The 27,723-nt window shown below is 38.8% G+C and overlaps 1 protein-coding gene across 1 annotated transcript in view; it reads right to left on the bottom strand.

Moving 5' to 3' along the window:
* ca16b (carbonic anhydrase XVI b) overlaps window positions 1–27,723 on the bottom strand; it is a 145,183-nt gene that overhangs the window by 18,696 nt on the left and 98,764 nt on the right. The window contains exons 6-12 of the mRNA XM_051705888.1: window positions 27,379–27,445; window positions 25,824–25,981; window positions 24,304–24,499; window positions 7,810–7,994; window positions 4,884–4,992; window positions 4,722–4,771; window positions 1,735–2,473 (exon numbers count right to left, since the gene is read on the bottom strand). Coding sequence (XP_051561848.1) covers window positions 1,735–2,473; window positions 4,722–4,771; window positions 4,884–4,992; window positions 7,810–7,994; window positions 24,304–24,499; window positions 25,824–25,981; window positions 27,379–27,445 — 1,504 coding nt within the window. The remainder of the gene's footprint in view (window positions 1–1,734; window positions 2,474–4,721; window positions 4,772–4,883; window positions 4,993–7,809; window positions 7,995–24,303; window positions 24,500–25,823; window positions 25,982–27,378; window positions 27,446–27,723) is intronic.

The following is a 27,723-nucleotide window of genomic DNA, read 5'->3' as shown; positions in this document are numbered from 1 at the left end:
CCTTTGGCTTCTACACACGGAAAGACAAAACACAGACATTTGTAAAGGAGTCTGGTAAAGGTCTACTGTACTAGTATAGTAGGTTCCTGTAATTATTTTAGAACAAGAGCTAAACAAGTTAGTTTAGGTTAGATTTAGGACATGTCTACACTAATACATTTTAGTTTGAAAATGCATTAATATCACTATGTTTACACCACTCATCCACACTAGAACAGCGTTTTCCTCCATCGAAAACAGAAAGGTTCTTAAATGCTCTCCATTACAGCAACTTTTGAAAACGATGAGGCTAGGAAATATAAAACAGAGTTTTCAAATAAAAACAGATAAGTGTGGATGTGGCCTTAGTATTGGATTTAGTATAGTATAAGATTTTCCAGAATTAAGGCGGTCGCATTGAATTTAATGGAAAATATGCGAGTTGCGTGCAGCAGAAATTTGAGCAGCCTCCGGAGTCGTAGCTGGGCGCTGCCGACAGACACTGAGTGGTGGCGGCGGTGTGCGTACCTTCATTGAAAACAGTTGTTTCTAATTTTAGAACACGCCATGTCGTCCGCCAGACGTGTCTGTGTGCGACCCCCTTTAAGGTCTTTAAGTTACAGACTGTGGTACACAAAGGTCATAATGTTATCACCCAGAGGAAAGATGTATTGCTCAGAGGTTTCTCATTCATACCTTAAAAGACAATGTTTCATTAAAGCATACATTTTGTCATGGATATTTCCTTAAAATAGACACAAATGAGACAACTGTTGACATAAAGTTTGTATAAAATTATTAAATTAATGTGGACAGCACAGTTCAGATCAATTGGTCTGGAACAATTGTATAAGAAATCTTTAAGTTAATCATCTTGAAATCTCTGACATTTGATTGCAGAATCTGAGAACAATTCACGACATCGCTGAGTTTTTCTCTGAAACTCTATAGAAGACACAAGTGAGATTACGATGGTCTTTTCTCAGGAGAAAAATCTGAGAAGCAAGAGACTTTAGTAAAAGTGAAATTTTTTCTTTCAATATAATCTCATTGCTTTCTAGGAGAAACGACAGAGCTATTAAATAGATCTCATCTGTGATTTTTCTTTCCTCGGGGCATTTCTCAGAGAACAGTGATTGCGTAAAGCTTTAAGCCTCGATCACACTACACTTCACACTCCATTCACTTTGTTCCATTCAAAAGCATCCCAACGCACGAGACAGGAAACGCAAGCTCATGCGGTGAAATTTCTCATTCCGCTGCGCACAAAAGTTTAGGTTTGATGAACTCTAAACCACGAACTGGCATGAAGAGAAGACGTGTGACCAGTAGGAGATCGTCACACACGGGCCTCTTGGATCAGTACAAAGAATAGATCTTTCAAAGCTGCATGTTTTTATTGTTGCAGGGAAGTGAGCAGTCGACCGATAGTGGCTTTTGCTGATATCAATATCTAAGGTGGTGGGATAACCAATTGTTCCAAAGACAACTATTGGCACAGATTAATCTGTAAAACCTATATATCTCATTTATAAACCGATATATCTAATAAACCCTTCAAATTGTAACATTTTGAAAACATTATTAATTGTTATTTGTGATTTATTATTTATTATAACCAGAAGCCTTCGAGCGTGACATCATATCCTGTCCGTTGCGGTGTCCGAAATAATGTTGCATGCTCAAATCCTAGTGTGGCCGCGGTTTCAGATTGTGGGTCTTTTGGACTGGGGAGGTCATTAGTAGCTCACCTACCAGTGTGAATGTAGTATGGCCAGTGAGCCCTCTCCACATTGGTTAGTTCAGTGGATTTTGTTGAGATGGCAGGAAGTTGCATGTCTGCAGTGTTGTTATCCTCCAACCATGTTGGTTTTGACGAATCCTCACCAGAAGTCTTTTCTGTGGCACTAGATACATGCTCTTCCACTATCCTAGGGGACAATGTGGAGTTCTCATTGTTAACATCCGCCCTCTCTCGTCCTCTCTCCCTGTATGCTGAAGTTGGGAGGGGGGCTGTTGGTTTTTGGGGCACCATATTCTCCTGCGTTTTGTCCTTGATGTCTTTATCCTTTTTTTTCTTTTCCTCTTCCCCCTGTTCCTCCTCCTCTTCTTCCTCCTCCTCCTCTCTTTCACTTCCTTCTTCCTCATTATTATTTGCTTCTGTGGTATCTTCAGTGGTGAGGATGTTGTTTTCAGAAGGGACGGTTTCGGCAGTAGGAGTGACTGGGTGTTGGGTGGGTGTGGGTACTGAGTTTGTAGAGTGGGTGGGCCAAAGCGAACCCGGGAGGGAGGAAATCACACTGCCGCTGAAACCCAGCCCTGCCAACAGAGTGCTGGTTACCACAGATGCTACAGTGGCTTGCCCGCCACTGGATGGAGGCCCCATTCCCGTTGCCATGGAGACGAAGGAAAAGGGGAGGCCAGTGGACGTCCAGGTGGAGGAGCCTGAGCTTATAGGGGCCATGTCTGCAGAGGAGGCTGGGGAAATGGTGGGCTAGAATTGGACAGGACAGGAAAAAGAAAAATAAACAACTATAATATCAGTAGTTGGGTGATTCTCAAAAAAACGGTAAAGAACATGTGTTTTACGCCAAAATAAGCATTTGCTTAATTGAAATAAGGCCTATGTTCAGAACCATTAAGATTTTTTGCAACATTTTTGTGATATAATTTTCATGATAATTAGGCACACCTCCCAGCACACACAATTTTTGTAACAGTAATTGGAAAAAATTTAAATCTCATTACTGTAATAACATAAAATGAGTGATATATTATATATATATAAGTATTTATATATCATGGTAGTATTTGTTGTACTGCCTTTCATTTATGCTATTTTCTAAAAATAAATAATTAAAAAATCACTATTTTTTTTTAACTGTAGAAGAGTAATTCAATATGGGGGGACATTATGTACTTTATGTATCATAAATAAATAGTGTTACACTGAAAAAACTATTAATGGTCCTAAAATATCCTTAATTTTCTTTATATTTTGTATCATTATCGTAATGAAAACTCCTATTTCTTATACAGTAATGCAAAAAATATTGATATTAAATTGAAAAACATTTATATTTATTGGACAGTTTTTAAATTACACGGATTTAAGCAGTACAACCCTATCTGACCAATGGCGACTTCAGACGACTTTTCTAGGTGTTTGTGATAACTGGATACATATTTTTTATTTATTTATTTATTTTTTTATTCAGACTGATTTGCAAATTAATCATTTAGTCCAGCGGTGCTCACACTTCTATGGAATGAGGTGTACTGTTTCATAATGTGATCATAGCAAGATCTACCATACACAATAAATGAATAGTTGGTAGTGAAATTTGACAATTATACCTCTTTTGATACCACAACAAACAATAATACTTCTTTTTATATTATGTAAGCCTTGTTTCAAGTAATTATTCAAGACAAGTCAACAGTCTTATTAAATAAGAACAAAGAAACAAATGAATAAAAAAATAAAAGCAATAAATAGAAGCAAATAAAAAAACAACAGAAAAAAATCAAATTAAGAAAACAGTGCTTTTTTAAAAGCTTAAAAAAAAAAAAAAAATGAACAGCAGTAGCCTATCAAGTATTCAAGTAAACATTCAGAATTAAATTAAATGTAACATAAAACTACTAGCTACTGGTCTCCACTGTTTGATTATATTCCATTAATACTTCTTAAAGCCACTAAATTTATCAAGCCAAGAGTAGTGAGTGGTTTATTTATTTTCTAGTTTGATTAATATTAGACATACTGTACTTATCACTGGGTCTGTTAGGTTACATGTACACTTCAAGTCCGACATTTTGATACAAATCTGCTTTTTTTCCCCATTGTTAAGGTTCACTTTAGACATTACTGACTGTATTTACATTAATACCTTGCCAAGACATTTTTGGCAGAATTTTGAAATGTATTTGACCATATACAGCAGGCGCATATCTGAATTACCATGACTGCTCTCAGAGCAAAAGCGCATGTAAAGCGCGCACACACAGGCCACCTGTCTGTCAAACAGCGCGCGGCTACAGTAGCGAGGAAATAAAAATGTACATCTTTAATTTTTTTATCATTTCTCTCTCTATCCTCTTTCCCTTTTGACCTGTTATGGAGATCGATCAGTGGTTCTCTTGCGATCGCCGCTATGAGCACCCCTGATTTAGACCAATTTGTGAACCATTTTGACTAATTCATTAAAAAAGAACGGATTCAAAAGAATGATTCACTCACAAATCGTATATACCTTTGCATTGCAAGGTTTACTCAACACAAGAGCAATGTCTAGTTCATAAAATATTCTAGAGCAAATACGAGTTTAAGAAAAAGTTATAAGAGTTTGTGGGGGACAATGTGCTTTAAAATAATCATAAAAATAATGCCACAATGCACAAAGAAAATGATAATAAAATAAATAAATAATCATAATGGTCCTAAAATTCAGCTTCATTTTCTTTATGCAAAATGTATTTTCCTACGTTATTATTTGTATTATATATATATATATATATATATATATATATATATATATATATATATATATATATATATATATATTTTTTTTTTTTTTTTTTTTTTTTTTTCTTTTTCTTTTTTTTTTGGTTTGATTTTGGGATAAATCTGGACATGTGACCGGGACATGTTTTCGTGAGATTCACCCAGATATAGAAAGAACTGAACAATTAATAAACAAATCTGATTCACAGAAGACTAGACCAATGCTATTACCTACCATTCCAGTTTTTACGATCCTTGTTCCCTCGAATATCCTTGTGGTGTTTGCTTTAAGAAAATAAAATCAAGATTAATCAATGACCTGATGGATTTTCATGAATAATGGAAATTTTCCACGTGGTATAAGAAGAATGGACAGGCATTGGTTTATTTGACAAACCTCTGAATAAGAGTGTTTGGCTGAAGTCACTGCGCTGGTCTCTCTGACATACAGCTTGCACTCTGAACAGATACAGGACATCTGGAGACACGAGTGTGATGACTGCCCTCTACAGGAGGCAAACAACACCACATATTTCATTAACATATTTATGAGCGAAATAGACACAAGAAGGGTTGTCTTGGCACTTTTCTGCATCTAACATGGGTTGCCAGTGTGACCAGCAGGAGATCGTCACACACGGGCCTCTTGGATCAGTACAAAGAATAGATCTTTCAAAGCTGCATGTTTTTATTGTTGCAGGGAAGTGAGCAGTCGACCGATAGTGGCTTTTGCTGATATCAATATCTAAGGTGGTGGGAAAGGCGGATAACAGATAAATCGGCTGATAGTTTTTAAAAAAAAATTTTTTTTTAATTTTTAAATATTTTGTATAGATGATGTTTAATGAGGAATAAGGTTTATTATTATTCACAAGATTTGGAGTTGGAGACACGATGTATGTGCAGATGGAGCACATTTCCATTTAGTTGCATTTTTTCTTTGCATCCCCTTGCTTCAGTTTAGAATACAAAAATATGTATTGAAGTGAGGATAAAAATATGAATGCATATTGTCAATGATGAAAGATTTAGTTGGCATAAATTCTTGTTGATAACCAATTGTTCCAAAGACAACTATTGGCACAGATTAATCTGTAAAACCTATATATCTAATAAACCCTTCAAACTGTAACATTTTGAAAACATTAATTGTTATTTGCGATTTATTATTTATTATAACCAGAAGTCTTAGAGCGTGACATCATATCCTGTCCGTTGCGGTGTCCGAAATAATGTTGCATGCTCAAATCCTAGTGTGGCCGCGGTTTCAGATTGGTTGCCCTTTTGTAATTTTTTTGTTTTTTGTTTTTTGTGGTTTTGTGTTTGTATTGTAGTGTAATGCTGTCTTTTTAGTTGTGTACTTGTTAAAAATCCAAATAAAAAATGACAATAAAACGATAATTAAGACAGGCTTATTGGCACATTTCAAAACTCATTTCCCAAAGTCGTATTTCCCAAAACCAAAATGTCAAAGCAAATTTGACATCTGCCATTATTATTTGTATAAAATGACACTTATTTATTACAATGTCCTGTTCCATCATACGGCGATCCTCAATCTATCCCCCAGAAATAGATGGGTGGGTTCATTTAAATTTCATATGCCAAAAACTGGTCTTGATTCTCCAGTACAACCTGTGGCTGAGCTCAAAATTGAAATAAAAATGTAAATTTAGAATTGAAAAGATGAGGGAGTCATGATGGGCTGTAGAGTGAAAGGAAGTAATTGGACTTTAACCGTGGCAGTTACATCCCTCAACTGAATCCAAATCTAATTTGACCAAGCCTAAAATAGACTGACAGAAAAGTTCCCTCAACTTGGCGGACACTCTCTTGTAGTCATGGATACCGTGTATGTAAGGCTGCCCCAATAAGGTAACTGACAGACATGGGTGTAAGTCATTCAATAGACTTGAGGGAAGAAAGACCATATGCTGTCTAAATCCATCAAACCGATGACAGCAGTCCATCCATCAGACTTATGAGGAAATGTTGGAAACCAAGATAACGTCCACAAGGAACACTTTGTTCTTTGTTTTTCCAAAACTCATATAAAGGGATGTACTTTTTGTAGGGACTGTTTTTGTGGTCTGTGTACACATCAGATGGTCTCTCTGTTTTTACAGGAACTTGACCAGGAAAGTAGCAACCATTATACATTTAAAAATGTCTATATTTCCCCAAGTTTTTCAACATAATCAATACACATTTGCAGCATAGCGAATCAATGTCAGTTTTAAAACAATGGACCAATCATAAGATGCTGAGGTTGGACAGTCATATTCAGCCTACTGAGTGTTTACAGTAGCAAATGTAACAACGTATAATGTCTTATTAATATCTTAACAGATGGGTCAATGACGTGATCCTCATTTTGTTTTTGTCTGGATCAAATAAAGGGATGCTTCACCCAAAAAGAAAAATTATTTTATAATTTACTCACTTTCATGAGTTTCTTTCTTCTGCTGAACACAAACAAAGATTTTTAGAAGAATATTTCCACTCTGATGGTCCTTTCAATGCAAGTGAATGGTGACCAGACATTTGAAGCGCCAAAAAGCATATAAAGGCAGCATAAAAGTAATCCATACGACTCCAGTGGTTTAATATATGTCTTCTGAAGTGATGCAGTCCTTTTTTACAATAAATCTCCACTTTCACTTTCAGAACATGAAAGTGGAGATTTATAGTAAAAAAGGTCTTGAATACTGATCTGTTTCTAACTTACACCTATCATTGCTGTAGACATAGCTTTAACCACTGGAGTTGTATGGATTACTTGTATGCTGCCTTGATGTGATTTTTGGAGCTTGAAAGGTTTGGTCACCATTCACTTGCATTGTATGGACCTAGAATTATGAAAATGCTTTAATTTCTACGTACTTGACACATGTTCTAAACTAGAATTTAACAGATTTCTAAATTTTATCACCTCAGATCAACAACAGATGTTGTTTTTAGTAGAGGATTTGAATAATTTGATATACTTGCTTCACATCAACGAGGGTCAGATTCTTAAAATTCGATTGAAACCATATATTATGATGTATTTCCTTATGAATAATACTGTTTTATTTACTCACCAAAGCCAATTTTTACTGGATTTGGTGCTTACTGAGTGTTAATTTTGGACCCTGTGTGAGGACACATCCACACCCCCAAGACCGGCAATCAAATAACTGAGTAATTGGATAATTTAAATGTCCGAGCTCAAATCAAAGAAAAAACAACCATGACTGTGGGATTGAGGCTTGGTTAAAACTTGTTAACCACTGTGCTCTTTTATGATTACTCTGCTTGCCCTTTCTTACATGGAACCTCACCGTGCTGTGTTCACTGCTCTGTGTGAAGGTCTTCTCGAAAGGCATTTCATCTTTCACCCAGCTGTAGGAGACCAGGAAGCCAACTATAGGTGGGTGGTAGACCATTGAAGGCCAATCCCAGGTAAACACAAGCGCTGTTCGGTTCAGTGGATGGACCTTCATGTTGTCAGGGACGCTACTACAGACTGAAATGGAAAAGAAGGCAGAAAAAAAAGAGGCAGACAGATATGATGAGACAGATAAAACCAAAGAATCCAAGTCTTCATTAGAGATGGGAAGATGGTAGAGTTGTTCTCATTTGATTAGGGATGTGTGACTGGAGATAAGCGACCGGAATTACAGCTCTCCGGCAGCGGGAGCGGAGCCAGATCTCTGACGCACGGGTCCCTGGCTGCAGCCCGGAGGTGAAGCTAAATCTTTCATCGCTGTCTGACTCACCAAAGCGTTCTCACTAGAAACTGCTTCAAAGTGAATAATAATACATGAGTTCATCTCAATCTGCCTCCAGGCTTACAAACAGCCTCTTGGTGAGCACACGCATGCGTGTCTGTAGTGTGTACTACTATGGACACAGTAGGAAATATAAAGTGCCTGTGTAATACTGTGGTGCTCATTTAACAGGGGGCACTTGGCTCTGCCCTTCAAATATACCCTCACAGCAAAGGTATCTGAGGAGCGTTGAGAGTGATACGCATGACAGAACACTCTCACCATGATGCTTCAGTGGCTATTGTTTTTATCTTCCTTGTTTAGGTGACTTCATTGTTGGTACTGTGTTTAATGTTGCAACCACCACAAACATGAACCCCAGGTTACAGTTTTGCAGTATAAAAATAGTCCATTAAGATTATATTAAAAGATTATTTCACCCAAAAATAACAATTCCGTCAAAATGTATTATTTGCTTTTCCATGTTTTTTTCCAGCGTTACATCTTTTGTCCATGCAACGAAATTGAATGGTGACTGAGACTAACATTCTGCCTAAAATCTCCTGTTGTGTTCCACGGAAGAATGAGTCATACTTATAAATCTAAATGAAAAACCATGTGTCACGGAAGGGTGATTTTATGAGGTTGCTCGGCAGCAAGAAACCGGGAACTGTGCACAATAAACAGTGAAGATAGTGAAAGCAAATAAAAGAGGTAACATGCATTTGAGTGTAAAACAGAAAAAAGGCCTGGCAATTGCTTTGATTCCCCTGCTTAAACTAGCCTAAGCTGGTTGCAGGTCTTAGCTGGTTTAAGCTGGTCTCCCAGCCTGATTGAGCTGGTGCTCATTTGGTTTAGCTGGGTGGCCAGCTGGGTGGTCAAAACCAGGCTGGGAGACCAGCTAGGAACAGCTTAAGGTTTTAAGTTGTTTTTTTTGTTTTTTTGTCATTGAGTCATTGAAAGTGATATGCCTTTGTGTTGTACAACTTGATGTAGAGTCTTCTTTTCCATTCCATTTTAATATGTGCATGGGCACCGCTTACGTAATGATACATCACACAAATTTTGCAGTACTCAGCAGCCGCTTTTCCACTATCGGGCCAGTGCGAGCCAGGCCTGTAAACTGGTCAGCTGTGGCCAACAGCCTTGAACTTCGTGCCACGAGCCCAAAATCGATCTGCATTCCCACCAACGGGCCAGTAGCCTCGCAATATTGCTCTAAAACCCTCCCTTAATACACCGCTCTGGTGCCAACATCAGACACCATTTTACAACCTAGAGGGAAGCTCAAGCTGAGGTACCATGTTGTCAAGGTATCTGGAATATCAAGTTTATATTGTATGTAAACTTTAGCTAGCTAGCAAGATAAGTTACTCACTGAATATAACTGCCATGGTGTCCCGAGTGTTCTCTCCACTAACAGCGGGACGATGTCCCAGCACACCGTCTATGATCTTGAACCATGGAAAGTTCTTTCTTTGGGCACCAATTTGTCCATTGTGCATTTTAACGGATTTATACTGTGCCTGCAATTTTTTTAATTTTGCCCGAATCTGTACCATTATGCGCTGGACACACAACCTTCAAGTTCACCGAAACTTCTCCTTTGACATTGACCACACATCAATCACCAGCTGGCCTTGTTTGGCCCAAGGGTATTTAGCGGACCAAAGGCCATTGGCCGTTGGCCCTGAGAAAGCTCTGAGGAGGCACAATGAAGCCTCGGAAGTGACAGTGGGCCCTGGCACGCACAAGCACACCCTAATTTAGCCCAATAGTGGATAAGCAGCTATTGGCTGCACTATGAAAAGATTAACAGCAAATATCAAAGTTCAAATTGTTTAAACTTGAGTGTTGCGTCACAATGCTTGAAGTATGCGCAAAGCGGCAATGGAGCTAACTCTGTAGCTTTTTGCTGTGCTCAGATTTTAATCCATTGGGAAACACTGACGCAAAATCAGTCTGATCTCATGAAATTTATGTGATCATGGCAACATTTTTGCAAACCAAAATTACGTGCTGTATTACATATTTGGCTGCAGTTTCCCAGTGAAATGTCCAGCGAGGGGTGCCAAAAAACAAGTGAAATGATTTTATCAGATGAGGTTTGTAAGGAGAATTTTAGATGGATGTTTTAATGAGTAAAAATGCACTTCCCTAACATAAAACTTTAGATTAAACCTAACCAAAAGTGTCCTAAAAAACAAATGAGAGGTGAACAAAACAGACATCCTTACCCTTAACCTACGCCTAAACCTAACCGATAGTGTTTTAAAAGAAAATGTGACATGAAAAGCACTTTTTTTTTAAGCAACCACGTCATTTTGTGTCACTTCTATAACACTTTCATTGTGAAATCACATTGGAATAAGTGTGTAAATGTAGGTGGTTCTGTAATACAAATGTTAAAATGTATCGTTTTTCAAATGATGCATTAAAAAAAGTGTTTTGCTATAATAACATAGCAGTGTGTGAGTAATAGTGTGAAAATTATGTGTTTATAAAGTCAGAATCAGCCATTGTACTCCTGATTTGTGTGACAGTGAATAAAATGCACAGTTGTTTCAATGCCTCTAGTGTTAATTTTACTAGGTAACTGCAGTGAAACGTAGAAAGCAGCATGCAAAAGTCAGTTTGTAAAAATGTAGTTGTAGTAATGTTCATTCTATGAGATTAGGTTGTGCGAAACACATTAAAGTGACTTAACAGTATTGCACATGGGTGTTTCTTCAACTTCAGGCACTTTTAGCACAGTGAAATTCTAGAAAGTGAAGTCTCGATACAATTTTTTTCACATTCTCAGTAATTTTTTTAATTTGTCAACTAACAATATCCAACAACGTACGTACTGCACATGCATCACAGGAGATTTATGTCTTTTTTTTTATTATTTATTCACCACAGTATCATTTCCACCACATCTCAAATTCTGTATTGTTTTTAACAATATTCCGTAGTGGAAATGACGTGATGGAAATGTCTTTTTTAATGTTTTTGCAATAAAATGTCTGCCTCCTTTGTCTTGCTAAGGCTAATCTTATGGCTAACATTTTAAATATCCTAAATACACACAATTAAAAAATATGATTAAATTACATCCAATAAAAATACTTTTCTCACAGAGTATGTTTTCTTCAAACATCACGTTCCACTTGTATCATTTAAAGAATGCTTTTCACTAACTTTTGTCGACTTGGTTAACAAATACACATTTTTGTACAACTTAACTTTTTCTAAAACTTAGGGGCAAAATTGTCTGGTATGGTCAATTTTGAAAATTTGATGGAAATCATTGTTACACAATAAATATTAAAATTGTTTATGTTTTACTGTTTGTTTAGATTACCATAGTTTTAAACATGTTATAAGTTGTAGCCTATGTTTACAATGAATTTCCATAGTTTAACATTGAAAGTATAGGTCTGGGACAGGCTAAAACAGTAAAATCTAAACATAAAAGTCATTTGTGGCAAAAAAAAAAAAAAAAATTCCAAGAAGTCCAAGAAAAAGTTGAAATCAGTTAGTTTTAATAAAAATCAACTCCTGGGACATGAAATTGCATGAAATTTAAGTAAAACTCAAACTGTATGTGGTTTACATTTAAATAGGGATGCTCTGATCGATCGGCCACAGATTGGTATCGGCTAATATTAACGTCCTATGGCTTGATCGGTGATCGGTAATTTGGCCGATCGCATAAACTGTTTGCTCATGTCGCAAAAAACGCGCAGTTCTTTTAAGACTTGAGCAGCACTGTCATGGCATTACATAGTGTGGGGAATACTGGCATATTGTTTTAAGACAACAAAGTTGATTCAGCAGTTAAGAACAATGCAGTGGGAGAATGTGAAAATATGGCGAATATGAAAAGTTGTTGTACTGAACTGTTAATGTGGCTTTCACACGCGATAAGGCAAAGAGAAAACAGCGCGAGCTAAGAAATGGTCCTTATCATGGCGGCAGCTTCTCAATCGCGAGTAACAAGATGTGGTGTAATTCAAATATCTTTACTGAATATCTCCCCATAAATTGGCATTAACAATAGTAACACCTGTAGAGTCCAGAAACATGCGCTCTTTCTCAGCTTTCCTTTCATCTCTTGCCCTCATGAGTGAGCACGTGTTCCCCTCATTGAAGTTCAAGCAGCAACAAGTGAAAAATTAACTATTAATACAATCATCTAACTAAATGAAAAGGCAGGTAATTAATTTATAAAGATAATAATGCTTTATACAATATTAAGATACCATAATATAATGTATTAAATATAATGCGAAAATAAAATTGAAATAAAATAAGTAATAATAATAATGATATGAAATAATTACAACGAATCCATAACAAAAAAATTACATTACAAGTTACATTAAGTTTAATTTAATCAGTTTGTCTTCAGTTTGACACTAAGCTTCATATTTTACAAAGCTATCTATCTTAATATAGATAATTTTTTTTAGCCTATATTTGTTTTGAAGTCTTTTTTAAAAAAAGTTTTTTAATAAGCTTTTTTTTTTCAATTTGGAATGCCCAATTCCCAATGCGCTCTAAGTCCTCGTGGTGGCATAGTGACTCACCTCAATCTGGGAGGCGGAGGATGAAATCTCAGTTGCCTCCGTGTCTAAGACCGTCAATCCACGCATTTTATCACGTGGCTTGTTGAGCGTGTTACCGTGGAGACATAGCGCTTGTGGAGGTTTTACGCTATTAATCGCGGCATCCACGCACAACTCACCACATGCCCCACCGAGAGCGAGAACCACATTATAGTGACCACGAGGAGGTTACCCCATGTGACTCTACCCTCCCTAGCAACCAGGGCAATTTGGTTGCTTGGGAGACCTGGCTGGAGTCACTCAGCACACCCCTGAATTTGAACTCGCAACTCCAGGGGTAGTAGTCAGTGTCTTTACTCTCTGAGCTACCCAGGCCCCTTTAATAAGCCTTTTAAACTTTTCAGTCTGTTTTTGTCAGCAAAAACTTGGCAAAGTAATATTACTGGTGTCAGCTCAAGGACTTACTCCACTCACCACCAGAGGTCTCTCTCACCCGAGTTCTGAGAGCTTCAGGAACTGCACTTCCCAACATGCCTACCTGGACTGATTACTCCCACACCTGTTCCCAGTTCCAATGACTATTTAAGCACTACACTAACTCAACACTTTGCAAAGTCTTGTTTTGCCTAGCTGAGATTTCTGAGTGTTTATACTGTTGTTACTGCCTGCCTGTGTTTGACTCCTGCCTGTTTACCCACCGTTTGATTCTCTGCTGCCTGCCTTTGATTACGTCTGTTTACCTGGATTTCTACTTTGATTGTTTGCTGCCTGCCCTGAACCTCGCTTGTTTATGACCACGTCTCTGATCTGTCTACGCTGTTCTATTGCTGGAGATTTACCCTGCCTGTCTGTTTATGGTATGCACTTTTACTAATAAACCGCATATGGATCTAAATCTCAGATCTTCGGAGTCTGTGTTACAGAAGACTTCACCAACTACAGATCCAGCGGCGCTCCTTCTATTGTCTACTGAGGTTTCCATTCAAGCAAATGTGTTGGTGGTTCATCGGCAACAACTCACCCGGCTGACTACTTTAATGGAGGAATTAGTAAAGGCTTTACAAAACCTCCACATTCCAGCTCCGGAACAACCACCACAGGCACCTCAACCCACTCCGGTAAATAACCCTTCCTCTCCAAACACCTTCACTACCAACCCATGACTTGCTTTCCTGGAAAAGTTTAACGGAACATCATCTAGGGATTTTTAATGTTCGATGTTTGTGAAGCAACAACCCACGCTATATCCCACCGAGGACAGTTGCATCTCTTTTGTTTGCTCCTTGTTGACTGGAAGGGCTCTGGACTGGGCTACCGCCATATGGTCTAACGAAGAGGCGAGGTTCACCACTTTCAATCATTTCCTCCAGCGCTTCCGAGAAGTGTTTGAACACCCCGAGGGAGGAAGGAATGCTGGTGAGCTTTTACTCTCACTCCATCAGGGGAAAGACACCACTGCCAAGTTTGTGCTTTCATTTCACACTCTCGCCGCTCAGACAGTGTGGGTAGAGGACACACTCAAACTACTGTTCCGAAGAGGACTCAACCCAGAGCTTCAATCTGAGCTGGCCGCCGCGATGATGGGAGAAACCTGGACCAGTTTATTGATCTTGCCATTCGCCTAGATAATCTCATCCGCTCATGAAGACCAGTCTACTCCCCTACTGTCACCTCACAGACCACATTCAGCACAGGTGAAACAGAATCCATGCAGATTCTCATCTGACGACGGAGAAGAGCGAACGCTGCATTAAGCAACGTCTGTGTTTGTATTGCGGTCAGTCCGGACATTTATGAGTTACCTGTCCATTACGGTCAACCCAATCATCTAAACCGGCGGTGAGTAACGTCATGACTCCATTGTACTCCTCTTCCTGTATTAAGGTGCCTGTCACTATAACGGGTTTTCAGAATATTATCACTACTCAAGCCATGATAGATTCTGGTGCCACAGGCAATTTTATTGATGAAGGGTTAGCCAAGAAGTTCGAGATACCACTAATCCCCTGTGAATCTCCTTTGGCAGTGGAAGCGTTAGATGGACGCCCTCTGGGGATCGGCCACGTTCATCACACCACTACAGACATCACTCTCCAAGTTTGCACGATTCACACAGAGAGGGCAAGCCTCTACATCATTCAGTCGCCACTCAACCCTGTAATACTTGGATTACCATGGCTTCAACAACACAACCCACAAATCTCTTGGTGTGAGGGGAAAATTTCCCGGTGGGACACAACTTGTTGCTCTAGCTGCCTTAAGCCCATTTCACCTGTTTCCATCGGAACCACTACTGTCACGGAGGACTTCATATCAGAGCTCAACCTACCCTCTGAGTATGATGACCTCATCGAAGCCTTTAGTAAGGCCAAGGCTTCTCAACTCCCTCCACACCGTTCCAGTGACTGTGCTATTGAAATGCTGCCCGGCACTACACTGCCACAAGGGAGGATTTTTCCTTTGTCTAAACCCGAGTCTGAGGCTATGAAAAATTACATTGAGGAGGAACTGGCAAAGGGCTTCATCCGACCATCTACCTCACCCACGGCAGCTGGGTTCTTCTTCGTTGGCAAGAGGGATGGTGGGCTCCGTCCATGCATCAATTACCGCGCTCTCAACAACATAACGGTAAAGTTTCATTATCCTTTACCTCTGGTTCCAGCAGCTCTTGAACAGTTATGTACCACACGGTACTTCACCAAGCTCAAACTTCGCAGCGCATACAGCCTCATCTGCATCCGCGAGGGGGACGAATGGAAGACAGCATTCTCCACCAGCAGTGGCCACTACGAATATCTGGTCATGCCTTTCGGATTGGCTAATAGTCCTTCAGTGTTCCAGTCATTCATAAATGATGTGTTCAGAGATCTGCTGAACCGGTGGGTAATTGTGTACATTGACAATATCCTCATATACTCGAACTCCCTGGAGGAACACATCACCCATATCAGAGCTGTCCTTCTAATCCACCACCAACTCTATGCCAAAGCCAAGAAATCTGAGTTCCATCAAACTTCTGTGTTGTTCCTAGGCTACGTCATTAGCTCAGAGGGGGTTGCCATGAATGACAACAAGGTACGTGCAGTACTAAACTGGCCTAAACCCACTTCCGTGAAGGAGTTGCAACGCTTCTAAGGGTTCGCCAATTTCTACAGGCGCTTCATCAGGGGTTTAAGTTCAGTCGCTGGCCCACTGACATCTATGATAAGGGGAGGGGCACCAAGCTGTGTTGGTCTACAATGAACCTCCAGGCCTTCAAGAACTTGAAGTTTCGATTCACCTCCGCTCCCATTCTGCATCATCCTGACCCCAATACCCCGTTCACAGTGGAAGTAGATGCCTCCAACACTGGAATCAGTGCCATACTCTCACAGTGACATGGTACGCCTCCTAAACTCTATCCTTGTGCTTATTTCTCTTGTAAGTTATCTCCTGCAGAACGAAACTACGATGTAGGCAACTGGGAATTACTGGCTATGAAAGCATCTCTCGAGGAATGGCGACATTGGCTGGAGGGGGCAAGACACCCTTTCTTTGTACTTACTGACAATCGAAACCTCGAATACTTACCCTCGGTGAAAAGACTGAATCCAAGGCAAGCAAGGTGGGCTTTGTTCTTTACCCATTTCAATTTCACCATTACATATCGTCCTGGTACAAAGAATTCCAAGGCCGATGCACTCTCTTGTCAGTTTGAGTCTGACACCCAGGTCCAGACTTCGGAACCCATCATTCCCACATCACTAATCCTGGCTCCTGTCCAGTGGGACATCATGACTGAGATCGCCCAAGCTCAGATTCAGGACCCAATTCCCCCTAATTGTCCTCCTGATAAGACCTATGTACCACAGCTCCTTCGGGAGAGGACCTTACAATGGGTTCATTCCACCACCAGTTCCGGACATCCAGGTATCGCAGCCACACTTCAACTGCTTCGGAACTGTTTCTGGTGGAACACTATGCAGGCTGAGACCATCTCCTACGTCAACATCTGTCCCACCTGTGCAGCTAACAAGTCCTTCCTGAAGGACTCCTCCAACCTCTGCCTATTCCCCATTGACCTTGGTCTCATATCGCCATTGACTTCATCACAGATCTCCCTGTCTCCCAAGGTAATACAGTCATTCTAACTGTTATTGATTGGTTGTCATCTAATCCCTCTGCCTAAGCTGCCCACAGCCTTCGAGACCACGGATCATCTTCTGCATCAGGTGTTTCACTTCTATGGATTGCCTGACGACATCATCTCCAACAGTGGTCCACAGTTTACATTTCGGGTCTGGAAGGCTTTCTTTCAACAACTCAATGTTAACATCAGCCTCACGTCAGGATACCATCCACAATCGAACGGCCAGACCGAATGCTTAAACCAGGAGATCACTCACTTTCTGGGAATGTATTGTCACCAGAACCAAGCTGACTGGAGCCGGTACCTGCTGTGGGCAGAGTATGCCCAGAACTCTCTTCTGAATTCATGACTCCCTTTCAATATGTGCTGGGCTTTCAACCTCCTCTATTCCCCTGGTCAGGAGAACCCACAGAGCTACCGGCCATCAACGACTGGCTACGGCGGAGTGAGGAGGTGTGGGACCAAGCTCATGTCCATCTCCAAAGGGCAGTTAGGAGACAGAAGGAACAGGCCGATCGTCATCGACGCCCCAATCCCGCCTACACACCAGGTCAATGGGTTTGGCTCTCAACACATGATCTACGCCTCTGTCTACAATGCAAGAAACTCCAGGTATGTGGGACCTTTCAAAATTCTAAGACAGATCACTCCAGTATCTTATCGCCTCCAACTACACTCTAACTATCGCATTCCTCCCACCTTTCATGTTTCACTGCTCAAACCCGCTGGTGGCCCAAGGGAGGAGGAGGAGATCGATGATCCTAACCCCCCACCCATAATTGTGGATGGCGAGGAGGCCTATCTGGTCCGAGAACTCCTAGACTCCAGATGTCGGGGTCGCTCTCTTCAGTACTTGGTTGACTGGGAGGGGTATGTTCCTGAAGAGCAGTCCTGGGTCAATGCTGATGATATTCTTGACCCCACACTTACCACTGAGTTCCACAGGACACATCCGGAAAGACCTGCCTCTCGATCCCTTGGGGGGGGGGGGGTGTTCTATCACAAACTCAAGGACTTTCTCCACTCACCACAAGAGGTCTCTCTCACCCGAGTTCTGAGAGCTTCAGGGACTACACTTCCCAGCATGCCTACCTAGACTGATTACTCCCAAACCTGTTCCCAGTTCGGATGACGATTTAAGCACTACTCTAACTCAACTCTTTGCAAAGTCTTGTTTTGCCTAGCTGACATTTCTGAACGTTATACTGTTGTTACTGCCTGCCTGTATTTGACTCCTGCCTGTTTACCCACCGTTTGATTCTCTGTTGCCTGCCTTTGATTACGTCTGTTTACCTGGAGTTCTGTTTGTTTGCTGCCTGCCCTGAACCTCGCTTGTTTATGACAACCTCGTATGTCTCTGATCTGTCTACACTGTTCTATTGCTGGAGAAATACACTGCCTGTCTGTTTATGATTTGCACTTTTACTAATAAACTGCACATGGATCTAAACCTCAGTTCTTCAGAGTCTGTGTTACAATTGGGAAGAGGAAAATTCAATTAATAGTGACAGTGTGCAGAAAGCTTACATGTAGAATTATGACAGAGATTCTGATAAAAGGTGAACTGATCGGGATCGGTATCGGCCGATCAGGTGTAAACTTGTGTGGAGAGAGGGGAGGAATACAATTGTGTGAATTTGCAGGCCAGCTTCAAACCTCCATCTATGTGAGCACCATGGCTCAACATACCTGGAGTAAATGCGCTAACGGCTGCACCACAGCTCCATCTTCATGTTTTCTTTTAAATGTTTTTTTAATTAATTCTTTTTTTTTTAAACCAGATTATCAGTAAAAGTATTTTTAATTATTGCTGTGGAACTATTGAAAAGACAAACACTCATAATTGCTCGATTGACGTCACTTATCACACACATCATTTGGTGGGATGTGTTTTTATCAAGCTGGGCGGACCGCATAAGTGGCACTTGATAAGGTTATTATACCAAAAGCCTGTGCTATTTATGTGTGTATCAGCATTAGCGACCTGTCAACAAGCTTGTGATAAACATGTCTGTGAAGCGAGAGGCAGATCCAGAGAAACACAAGATGTGAAACGAGGATGAGGGGGTGAATTGAAAAAGGGCATCTGCTGTGGAAACTGGCCTCGAGAGCTCCGTTAGCAGGGGTGACTCAGCGAGAGCCCATTATTTTCATCAGTTCAATCATCAGCATGCTAATGACTGCCACCATTACTGTCCGACAGAGATAACACACATGCTGATGATTCAAATTGACTCTATTCTCAAGGCAGTTCTTTGGGTTATGTAGTCAACAAACTAAGATGTCAGCACTGGGTACAGAGAGACAGCAGTGCTGTGTGCTAAATAGGCTTATACAGTTGTGGCCAAAAATATTGGCACCCTTGGTAAATATGAGCAAATAAGGCTGTAAAAAAAATCTGCATTGTTTATCCTTTTGATCTTTCATTAAAAAAATTTAAAAAATCTAACCTATAATTGAAGTAAAACAATTGAAACAGGGGAAATATCTGATTATTAAATAAATATTTTTCTCCAAAACGCATTGGCCATGATTATTGGCAGATTTACAAGATAACAGCTCTGAGTCTTCTCTTATAATGCCTAATGAGGTTGGAGAACACCTGGCAAGGGATCTGAGACCATTCCTCCAAACAGAATCTCTCCAGATCCTTCAAATTCCGAGGCCCATGCAGGTGGACACTCCTCTTTGGTTCACCCCACAAATTTTCTATGGGGTTCAGGTCAGGAGACTGGGATGGCCATGGTAGAACTTTGATTTTGTTGTCAGTGAACCATATTTGTGTTGATTTTGATGTTTGTTTTGGATCATTATCCCGCTGGAAGATCCAACCAGGGCCCATTATAAGCTTTCTGGCAGAGGCAGCCAGGTTTTGATTTTGTATCTGTTGGTATTTGATAGAGTCTATGATGCCATGTATCCGAACAAGACATCCAGGACCTCTGGCAATAAAACAGCCCCACAACATTAAAGATCCAGCACCACATTTAACCATGGGCATTGGGTACTTCTTCATCTCTGTGTGCACCTAACCCATCTCTGGTGTTTGCTGCCAAAAAGCTATTTTTTTGTTTCATCTGACCATAGAACCCGATCCCAATTGAAGTTCCAGTAGTGTCTGGCAAACTGAAGACACTTGAGTTTGTTGCTGGATGAGAGCAGAGGCTTTTTTTCTTGAAACCCTCCCAAACAACTTGTGGTGATGTAGGTGATGTCTGATATTTTTTTTACTTTTTGACCCCGAGACCCAACTAATTTCTGCAATTCTCCAGCTGTGATCCTTGGAGATTCTTTGGCCAATTGAACCATCTTCCTCACTGTGCGTGGAGACAATATAGACACATGTCCTCTTCCAGGCCGATTTGTGACATCTCCAGTTGATTGGAACTTGTTCATTATTGCCCTGATGGTGGAAATGGCCATTTTCAATGCTTTGGCTATTTTCTTATAGCCAATATACTTCCCATTTTGTGAAGCTCAACAACCTTTTGCCACACATTAGAACTATATTCTTTAGTCTAACGCACTGTGATTGATGATTAAGGGAATTTGGCCTGTGTATTATCTCATATTTATGCCCCTGTGAAACAGTTTCATGTTCCTAGTCACCCAGGTGCACTAAAAAAATGTAAAATATGAATGGGAATATACTTCTGATATATTTTACTCATAAGAATTTCTAGGGGTGCCAATAATTGTGGCCAACATGTTTTGGAGAAAAATATTTATTTAATAATGAGATATTTTCCCTCTTTCAATTTTTTTTTACTTTTTTCTTTGCTCATATTTACCAAGGGTGCCAATATTTTTGGCCACCACTGTATATTATATACCATGGTTCACAACTGATTTTGCTTCAACACCCAGATTGCACTTTGGACATCCAGTGGTGAAGTGTTTGCTACCTAGTTTGGTTTTCTGTGTCATTTTTCATAACTGTTATGTCCATTTTAGCTAAATAAATTATTTGTTCTTTTCAGCACCACTATAGTAGGCCTACGTATATTTTGGAATATTTGGAACACACACTTGCAAAGCTACTGCTCACCAATACTCATGATTATTATTTGTTCTTTATGCGTTATGGGCATATTACGTTGATTTAAAGGTTAGACTTATTGGCCTGTGTTCATGACAGATCTCATTTATTCTTTTAATTATTGTGTCAGTAGCTACAGTAAATGTTCCCGTTAGATGATATGTAGTGTTTATTATGATCAATGGTCTATTAACTGTCTGTTTGTTAGTTTGCATCAAGTCAGACATGCTATCCTTTATTCATATTAACTCCATAATTAATGTAACATCAGTATTATTTTTCTGTTTTTACTTGCAGTCACACATAAACCAAACATAAAAGCTCCCTTTACCTACTACCTATATGCAAAAAATGTTAAGTAATGATTTTGAATCTTTGTACTGTGGTGCGTTCTTGCGTTCCGCACAATGATCACACATTTAATTCTTATTCATAATTTTTTTTTTTGATCCAGCGAATGTTCAATCTGTTGTATTTTTGTATTGCAGGCTATTATAGCCTATATTCCCAAATCGTGCAAATTGTCCATCCATTTACATTTGTGTCTTAAGCATATTTGGGAAAATAATTATTAATTGTTCTAAAATAATCAAATAGAATCGTGACCGAATTTCAGATTTCATCACTAAATTTTAAGCCTATTATTTGGATCCATTAACAGGCCTATCTAATCCATTGATAAAAGTGGCATTCATTTAAGTCATTATAAAATAACACATGGATAAAATAGAATTTAAAGCTAAAAATAAATGAATGCAATGTTTGTCAACGTTACATACATGACACTTTATTGTGCTTCAGTTCTTGCACACCCTGTTTTCTCGTGGCACACCCAGAGCCTTGATTCTGGCTAAGCCAATAAGTGGCAGCCCAACAAACCCGACACAACCAATTAAAGAAAAATTTGCTTAATAATAATGAATTTCAAGTACAAAAAAATCACATGAGCAAAAGTTAAAACTTTTGTTACACAATTACTAAAAGGAATACTTCACCCAAAAATTCAAATTCTGTCAAAATGGACTCACTCATGCCATTTCAAAATCGTATGACTTTCTTTCTTATGTGGAACACAAAATGAGTTATTTTAATGAATATACTGGTCCATCTTTTCAATACAATGGCAGTGGATAGTGGCTCACTTTAAAGCTTAAAAGGACCCAAAAGTATCATAAAAGAAGTACGAGCAACTCATGTGTCATATTCCATGTCTTCTGAAAGCATATAATAGGTATTGGTGAGAAACAACCCAGAATTTAAGTTATTTCAGCAAAAATATTGATGTCTGTTGCACGTTCATGTGCACTATGACAGAAGCTAGCTCAAAGATTTGGAACGACATGAGGGTGAGTAAATTATGACAGAATTTTTATTTTTTAGTTTACTATCCCATTTGTTTTGTCTATTTTTGCTCCACCAATGAAAAAACGTAGCCAAAGCAGTATCAACCGTTGTGTGTCGCTGGTTTTGGTGAGAAATAACCCACAATTTAAGTTAATTTAAGTTTAAGTTTTCAGTTAAAATCTTGAAATCCGTTGTACGTTCATGAGCTATGAGTGAAGCTTGTTCACAGTTCCATGCATATTCACATGAGAACTTGCATCGTTTAGCACTAGAAACAACGTTCTCAAAATGAGTTCTTCCGTGAACATCTCTTTTTGTGTTTTACATAAAAAAGAAAGTTATAAGGGTTTGGACCAACATGAAGGTGAGTAAATTATGACAGAATTTAATTTTTTTGTTTTTGGTGAACTATTCCTTTAACTTGTCTTTAGAACTGTTGTATAGAAGCAATATCACACTTTGTGCATGCAATAGTGCTGTTGTACTGAATATCTGCCCAGCTGTGATTCGGTTAATATCATAAACTTACATTTTAGACACAACATGGCAAGTTGCTTTGTCTATTTTTGCTCTACTGATGAGAATAGTTTTAAACAAAGTCAAAGCAGGATCAACTGTTGTGTGTCGCTGAGCAACGCACAGATTGAAACCCTGTCAGGAATGTCACAAACATAAACAAGCAAAGTGATACAAACTGCGTCACAATGCTGTTAAACTAAATATCAGCACTCTTGGAATGCAACTTGACTAGTCAGATTAGAAAACCGGAACTAACTGTTCTATAATGTTTTATTTATTTATTATATTTACAGTATAAAGCCAATAATTGCATAGTTTTGTTCATGGTTTAAGAGGATGAGGGCAACCTGTCTGTGTTGGCATCTGCCTAATTTGGCTAGCTTGATGAAGTTGTGCCAAAATACTGTAGAGTTTGATTGTATACACAGCTTTTGTGCTGTCAACAACAAAAGATATGGGAAGATATTGAGAACACTGTAATATAAGGAAATGTCAGGATGGTGAAAGAAATAAAAGAAACGGAAACAGAGGAAAAAAATTATATATATATATATATATATATAAAAAACTATTATTGCAGTGTTTTCACAGCTCATTTTGCTTGCTTCAAAAAATGCCAGAATTGCTATTTGGCCACACTGTGTTCATCAGTACGGGTTTATTTTTAGAGAGAATATTAATGATGATTATTCTGCCTTTCGGCTGTGTTGCATCACTCCCGACTTCACCACGACCAATAGCAATCAATGCCCTCAGCTGGGGAGGAAAACAACGCTATCATTAACGCACAGAGTACACATTCCCCTAGTTACTGTGCTCGGCTCAGAGAGCTGTGCTAGTGTAGTCACTGCATTAATAAATCGTATTTATTCGGTTCTGTCTCAAGAGCAATGAATATCCCCAAAACAACCAGCTTTGCACATTATGCATGAGATGAATGAGAAGAAGCCCAAACAAGACGTCAAGGAAGAAAAACTGAACTACCGTTGTACCTACGGGACTTTTACCACATTCACTGTGGTAAATACACTGATAGTGCATTTATAAAGGAATAGTTCACTCAAAAAATACATTCTCATTCCAAACATGAAAAAGAGATGCTTGGCCAAATTTTAAGCTCAGTCATCATTTAATTTCATTGTATAGAAAAAAGATGCAATGAAAGTGAATAGTAACTTTTGTGTTACAAGAGGAAAAAAAAGTAATACGGGTTCAGAACAACATGAGGGTGAGTAAATGATAACATAATTTTAACTTTTGAGTGTACTAATCCTTTAAAATGTTGTCTAGGTAGGCAGCTCACTAGGTTTTGGAACAGAGCTTTATTTACATGGTACACCAAACCTTTATTTCATAAGATCAAGTTAAATATATTTTTTATTATATGATTCCTTTAATAAAATGTATGAAGCTTTAAACTTTCTGCTCTCTATTTTAGTACGGTTTTGTTACATAAATATTTAGGATGAAAGCAGTCATACCTCTGTTGGTTTCTGTGTCTGCAGCACTGGCCATATTGTCTGTCATGATGTCGGGAAGCCATGCGTCTATCACAGCTGATTTGAATATCTTCCTACTGTCGAGGTCTTGAGTGGGCCGATGGTTATTCCTAAGGTAATCCACGGACTTCACATGATCCTGCTGCTCTGTGGTGAAGATGGAGTAGAAGGCCTCCAACTACAGCAATTGAGACACGAAGAACAGCTTTATTAAAACTGAAGATGCAAAATGTAGAATAAATCATTGTTTTCAGATTGTATTGCTGTTTTGACATATGTTATTAAAAGGATAGTTCAACCAAAAATGAAAATTCTCTCATCATTTACTCATCCTCATGCCATCCCAGATGCATATGACTTTCTTTCTTCTGCTAAACACAAATTAAGATTTTTAAAACAAAATCTCAGCTCTTTAGGTCTTTTCAATGCAAGTAAATGGTGGCCAGAAATCAGAAGGTCCAAAAAGCAGATAAAAGTAGCATAAATGTAATCCATATGACTCCAGTGGATAAATCCACATCTTCAAAAGCGGTATGATAGGTGTGGGTAAGAAACAGATCAATATTTAAGTCCTTGTCTACTATAAATCTCCACTTTCACTTTCAAATCTGAAAGTCACATGTGGCGCCTGTTTAGTTTCAGTGTTACATCTGAAAGTGAAAGTGGAGATTTATAGTAAAAAAGGACTTAAATATTAATCTGTTTCTCACTAACTCCTATCATGTTGCTTTGGAAGATATGGATTTAAACACTGGGGTCTTATGGATTACTTTTGTGCTGCTTTTATCTGCTTTTTTGGACCTTCAGATTTTTGGCCACTTTTCATTTTCATTGAATGAGCTGAGATATTCTTCTATAAATCTTTGTTTATGATCTGCAGAATAAAGTAAATCATACACATCTAGGAAGGCATGAGGGTGAGTAAATGATGAGTAAAATAATCCAACTAAAATAATCCATTTGTAGGTTGATTTTTTTTAGCACTATCAAAAAATTCCTGTTTGTTTGACATGTATACATTTTAGAAAATGGCTGCTAATTATTTCTGGCATGGCCAATAACCAATATTATTTGTCGATACGATAAAACAATGTTGTTTTGCTAACTGTTTTTTAAAAACACCAAAAAAGAAAACAGCAATACCAAACCATTCAAAGTACAGTAGAAAAGCTGGATAACTAGTACTTTTGGAATCTGACATAAAGAAATAGTGTAAAGAAAAATGATTATATAAATCTGTTTGGTAAATCTTCTGCACTGCCTCATTTCCAGGAACATTTGAGCACACAACAGATGAGTCACATCACTTGTGTGTGTGTGTGTGTGTGTGTGTGTGTGTGTGTGCGAGTGTGCATGTGTGCAGATGGTATGAATCTGAAACAGTGGAATGAACATGCCAATTTCAAGCATAGTGCACACAGCTGTAGGTGATGTTCATACATGATCATATGAATGTTGATGTGCATGTATGCATGATTATGTGGGCGTGTTTGTATGCTAACCTGGTGGTAGGACAGGTAAACAGGCTGACTGAAGATGATCCACTCGACTACCTTACTGCAAGGTGGCGTCGTGAGGGAACCAGTGTAACGGTAGTAACTATCCAAGGATGATGGCAGTAGATCTCTCAGTATAAACGGACCAAGGCTTGTCTCCTTCTCTGTTCAACAGATGACACAGAACAGTCATGTAAATGAAATCCTATAAGGTCAAACATACATTTGTTGGATGTTACATTCACAAACTGAGAAGGTTAACAAAAACTAAAAAATGCCATTAAAGAACCTTTTTTTTTTTCAGGGGTTGGATACACTTTTTTGTAATTTTATTGTGTTTCTTTCCATGTGGTCCTCTTATAATGTTATGTTTTTATGCATCAGAACATTCATAATTGTTGTTAAATATGCTGTACAAATGGTTAGTATTGGATATGCAGAGTGGTAGATACAATACACAGCCAGAAACAACATTAAGTCTGGTTAACTTTCCCACGTTTTAATATTATTGTTACTTCTGGTGTTTAGGAATAATTGGATCAATCCTATTTCCTCCTTATTGTTCATGAATTTGGATCTCTGATGACAGATATCCAAAGATTACAGAGAGAGCTGTTTTTGCACCTTAGATTAAATAAATTATCTTTTTTCGGAAATGGGGAGGACGCTTTGAATTCCGAGACTTGCTGTATGTTTTCACAGTACAATGAACTCTTTTATCTCAAAACATTAAGGAAATGTCTATTTCTCAAGATATGACCCCTTGAAGTTCTCATGATGCCACAAGAGAACCATTTTAAAGGAATGTTCTGGATTCAATACAAGTAAAGATCAATTGAAAGCATTTGCTGCATAATGTTGTTAACCACAAAAATAATTTAGACTCCTCCCTTGTTTATTAAAAAAAAAAGCAAAAATGGCGGTTACAGTAAGGCACTTACAATGGAAGTGAATGGAGCCAGTCCATAAACATTAAAATTCTCAATGTTTCAAAAGTATAGCCACAAACATTTTACGTGTTAACATCTTTTGAGTGTCACTTACTAACCTTATCTATGTAAAGTTATATCTAATATTACAACTTCGTTGTCATGATAACATAGCTTTGGTAAACACTGTTAACGGCTTTATAACACGTAATAATGTTTACGTCTTTTGGCTATACTTTTGAAACAGTGTGTATTTTAACATTTATGGACGAGCCCCATTCACTTCCATTGTAAGGGATGAGTTGAATTTTTTTGTGGTAATCAACACAATGCCACAAATGCTGTCATTTGAGCTTAACTTGTATTGAATCAGGAACATTCATTTGAGCTCTATCGTTCTTTAGAAAACCATCTTTGTACCTGTACTTAAAAGAACAAAGGGGAGCTTCACTTCTCCTCTGTTAACATACAACACCTAGAACCAAAAAGTTGATCTGAGGACCAAATAATGTAGCAATCAAGTATGTTTTAATGTCCAAAGAACCACATATGAAAAATTAAGGAGTCCTATATAGTGGAAAATGGTGCTAAAAACACTCTAATAAAAGATGTTAAAATGTGGTTACATTTACCATGATGGACTACCCGTTTGAGACCTGTGATGATGGGCTCAGCTGCCAAATTGTCTTTCTTCCCCACCTAGAAAAATCCGAGAAACACAGCATGAAATTAGAGATTATGCTGTTTTTTTCCCTGCCTATTTAAGCACAAAAATATGGGTTGCACTTAAATAGTGCTATTATCAAACATAAATTTCTCATCTTCCCCGCTTATGCAACATTAAAAACTGGAGCGCGCTGACATAAGCGCCTTTTATCCAGGTTGATGGAGAACCTCATTCAGGTCAGAGATGAAGTATACTCACTTGGGCTCTCAGAGGATTCATTTGGTTGAGAGAGGTGGCAATAAAAGTGCCC

Source organism: Myxocyprinus asiaticus, chromosome 9, assembly GCF_019703515.2.
Source record: "Myxocyprinus asiaticus isolate MX2 ecotype Aquarium Trade chromosome 9, UBuf_Myxa_2, whole genome shotgun sequence".
NCBI classification, from domain to species: Eukaryota; Metazoa; Chordata; class Actinopteri; order Cypriniformes; family Catostomidae; genus Myxocyprinus; species Myxocyprinus asiaticus.
This window is presented reverse-complemented; position numbering and strand designations above follow the sequence as displayed.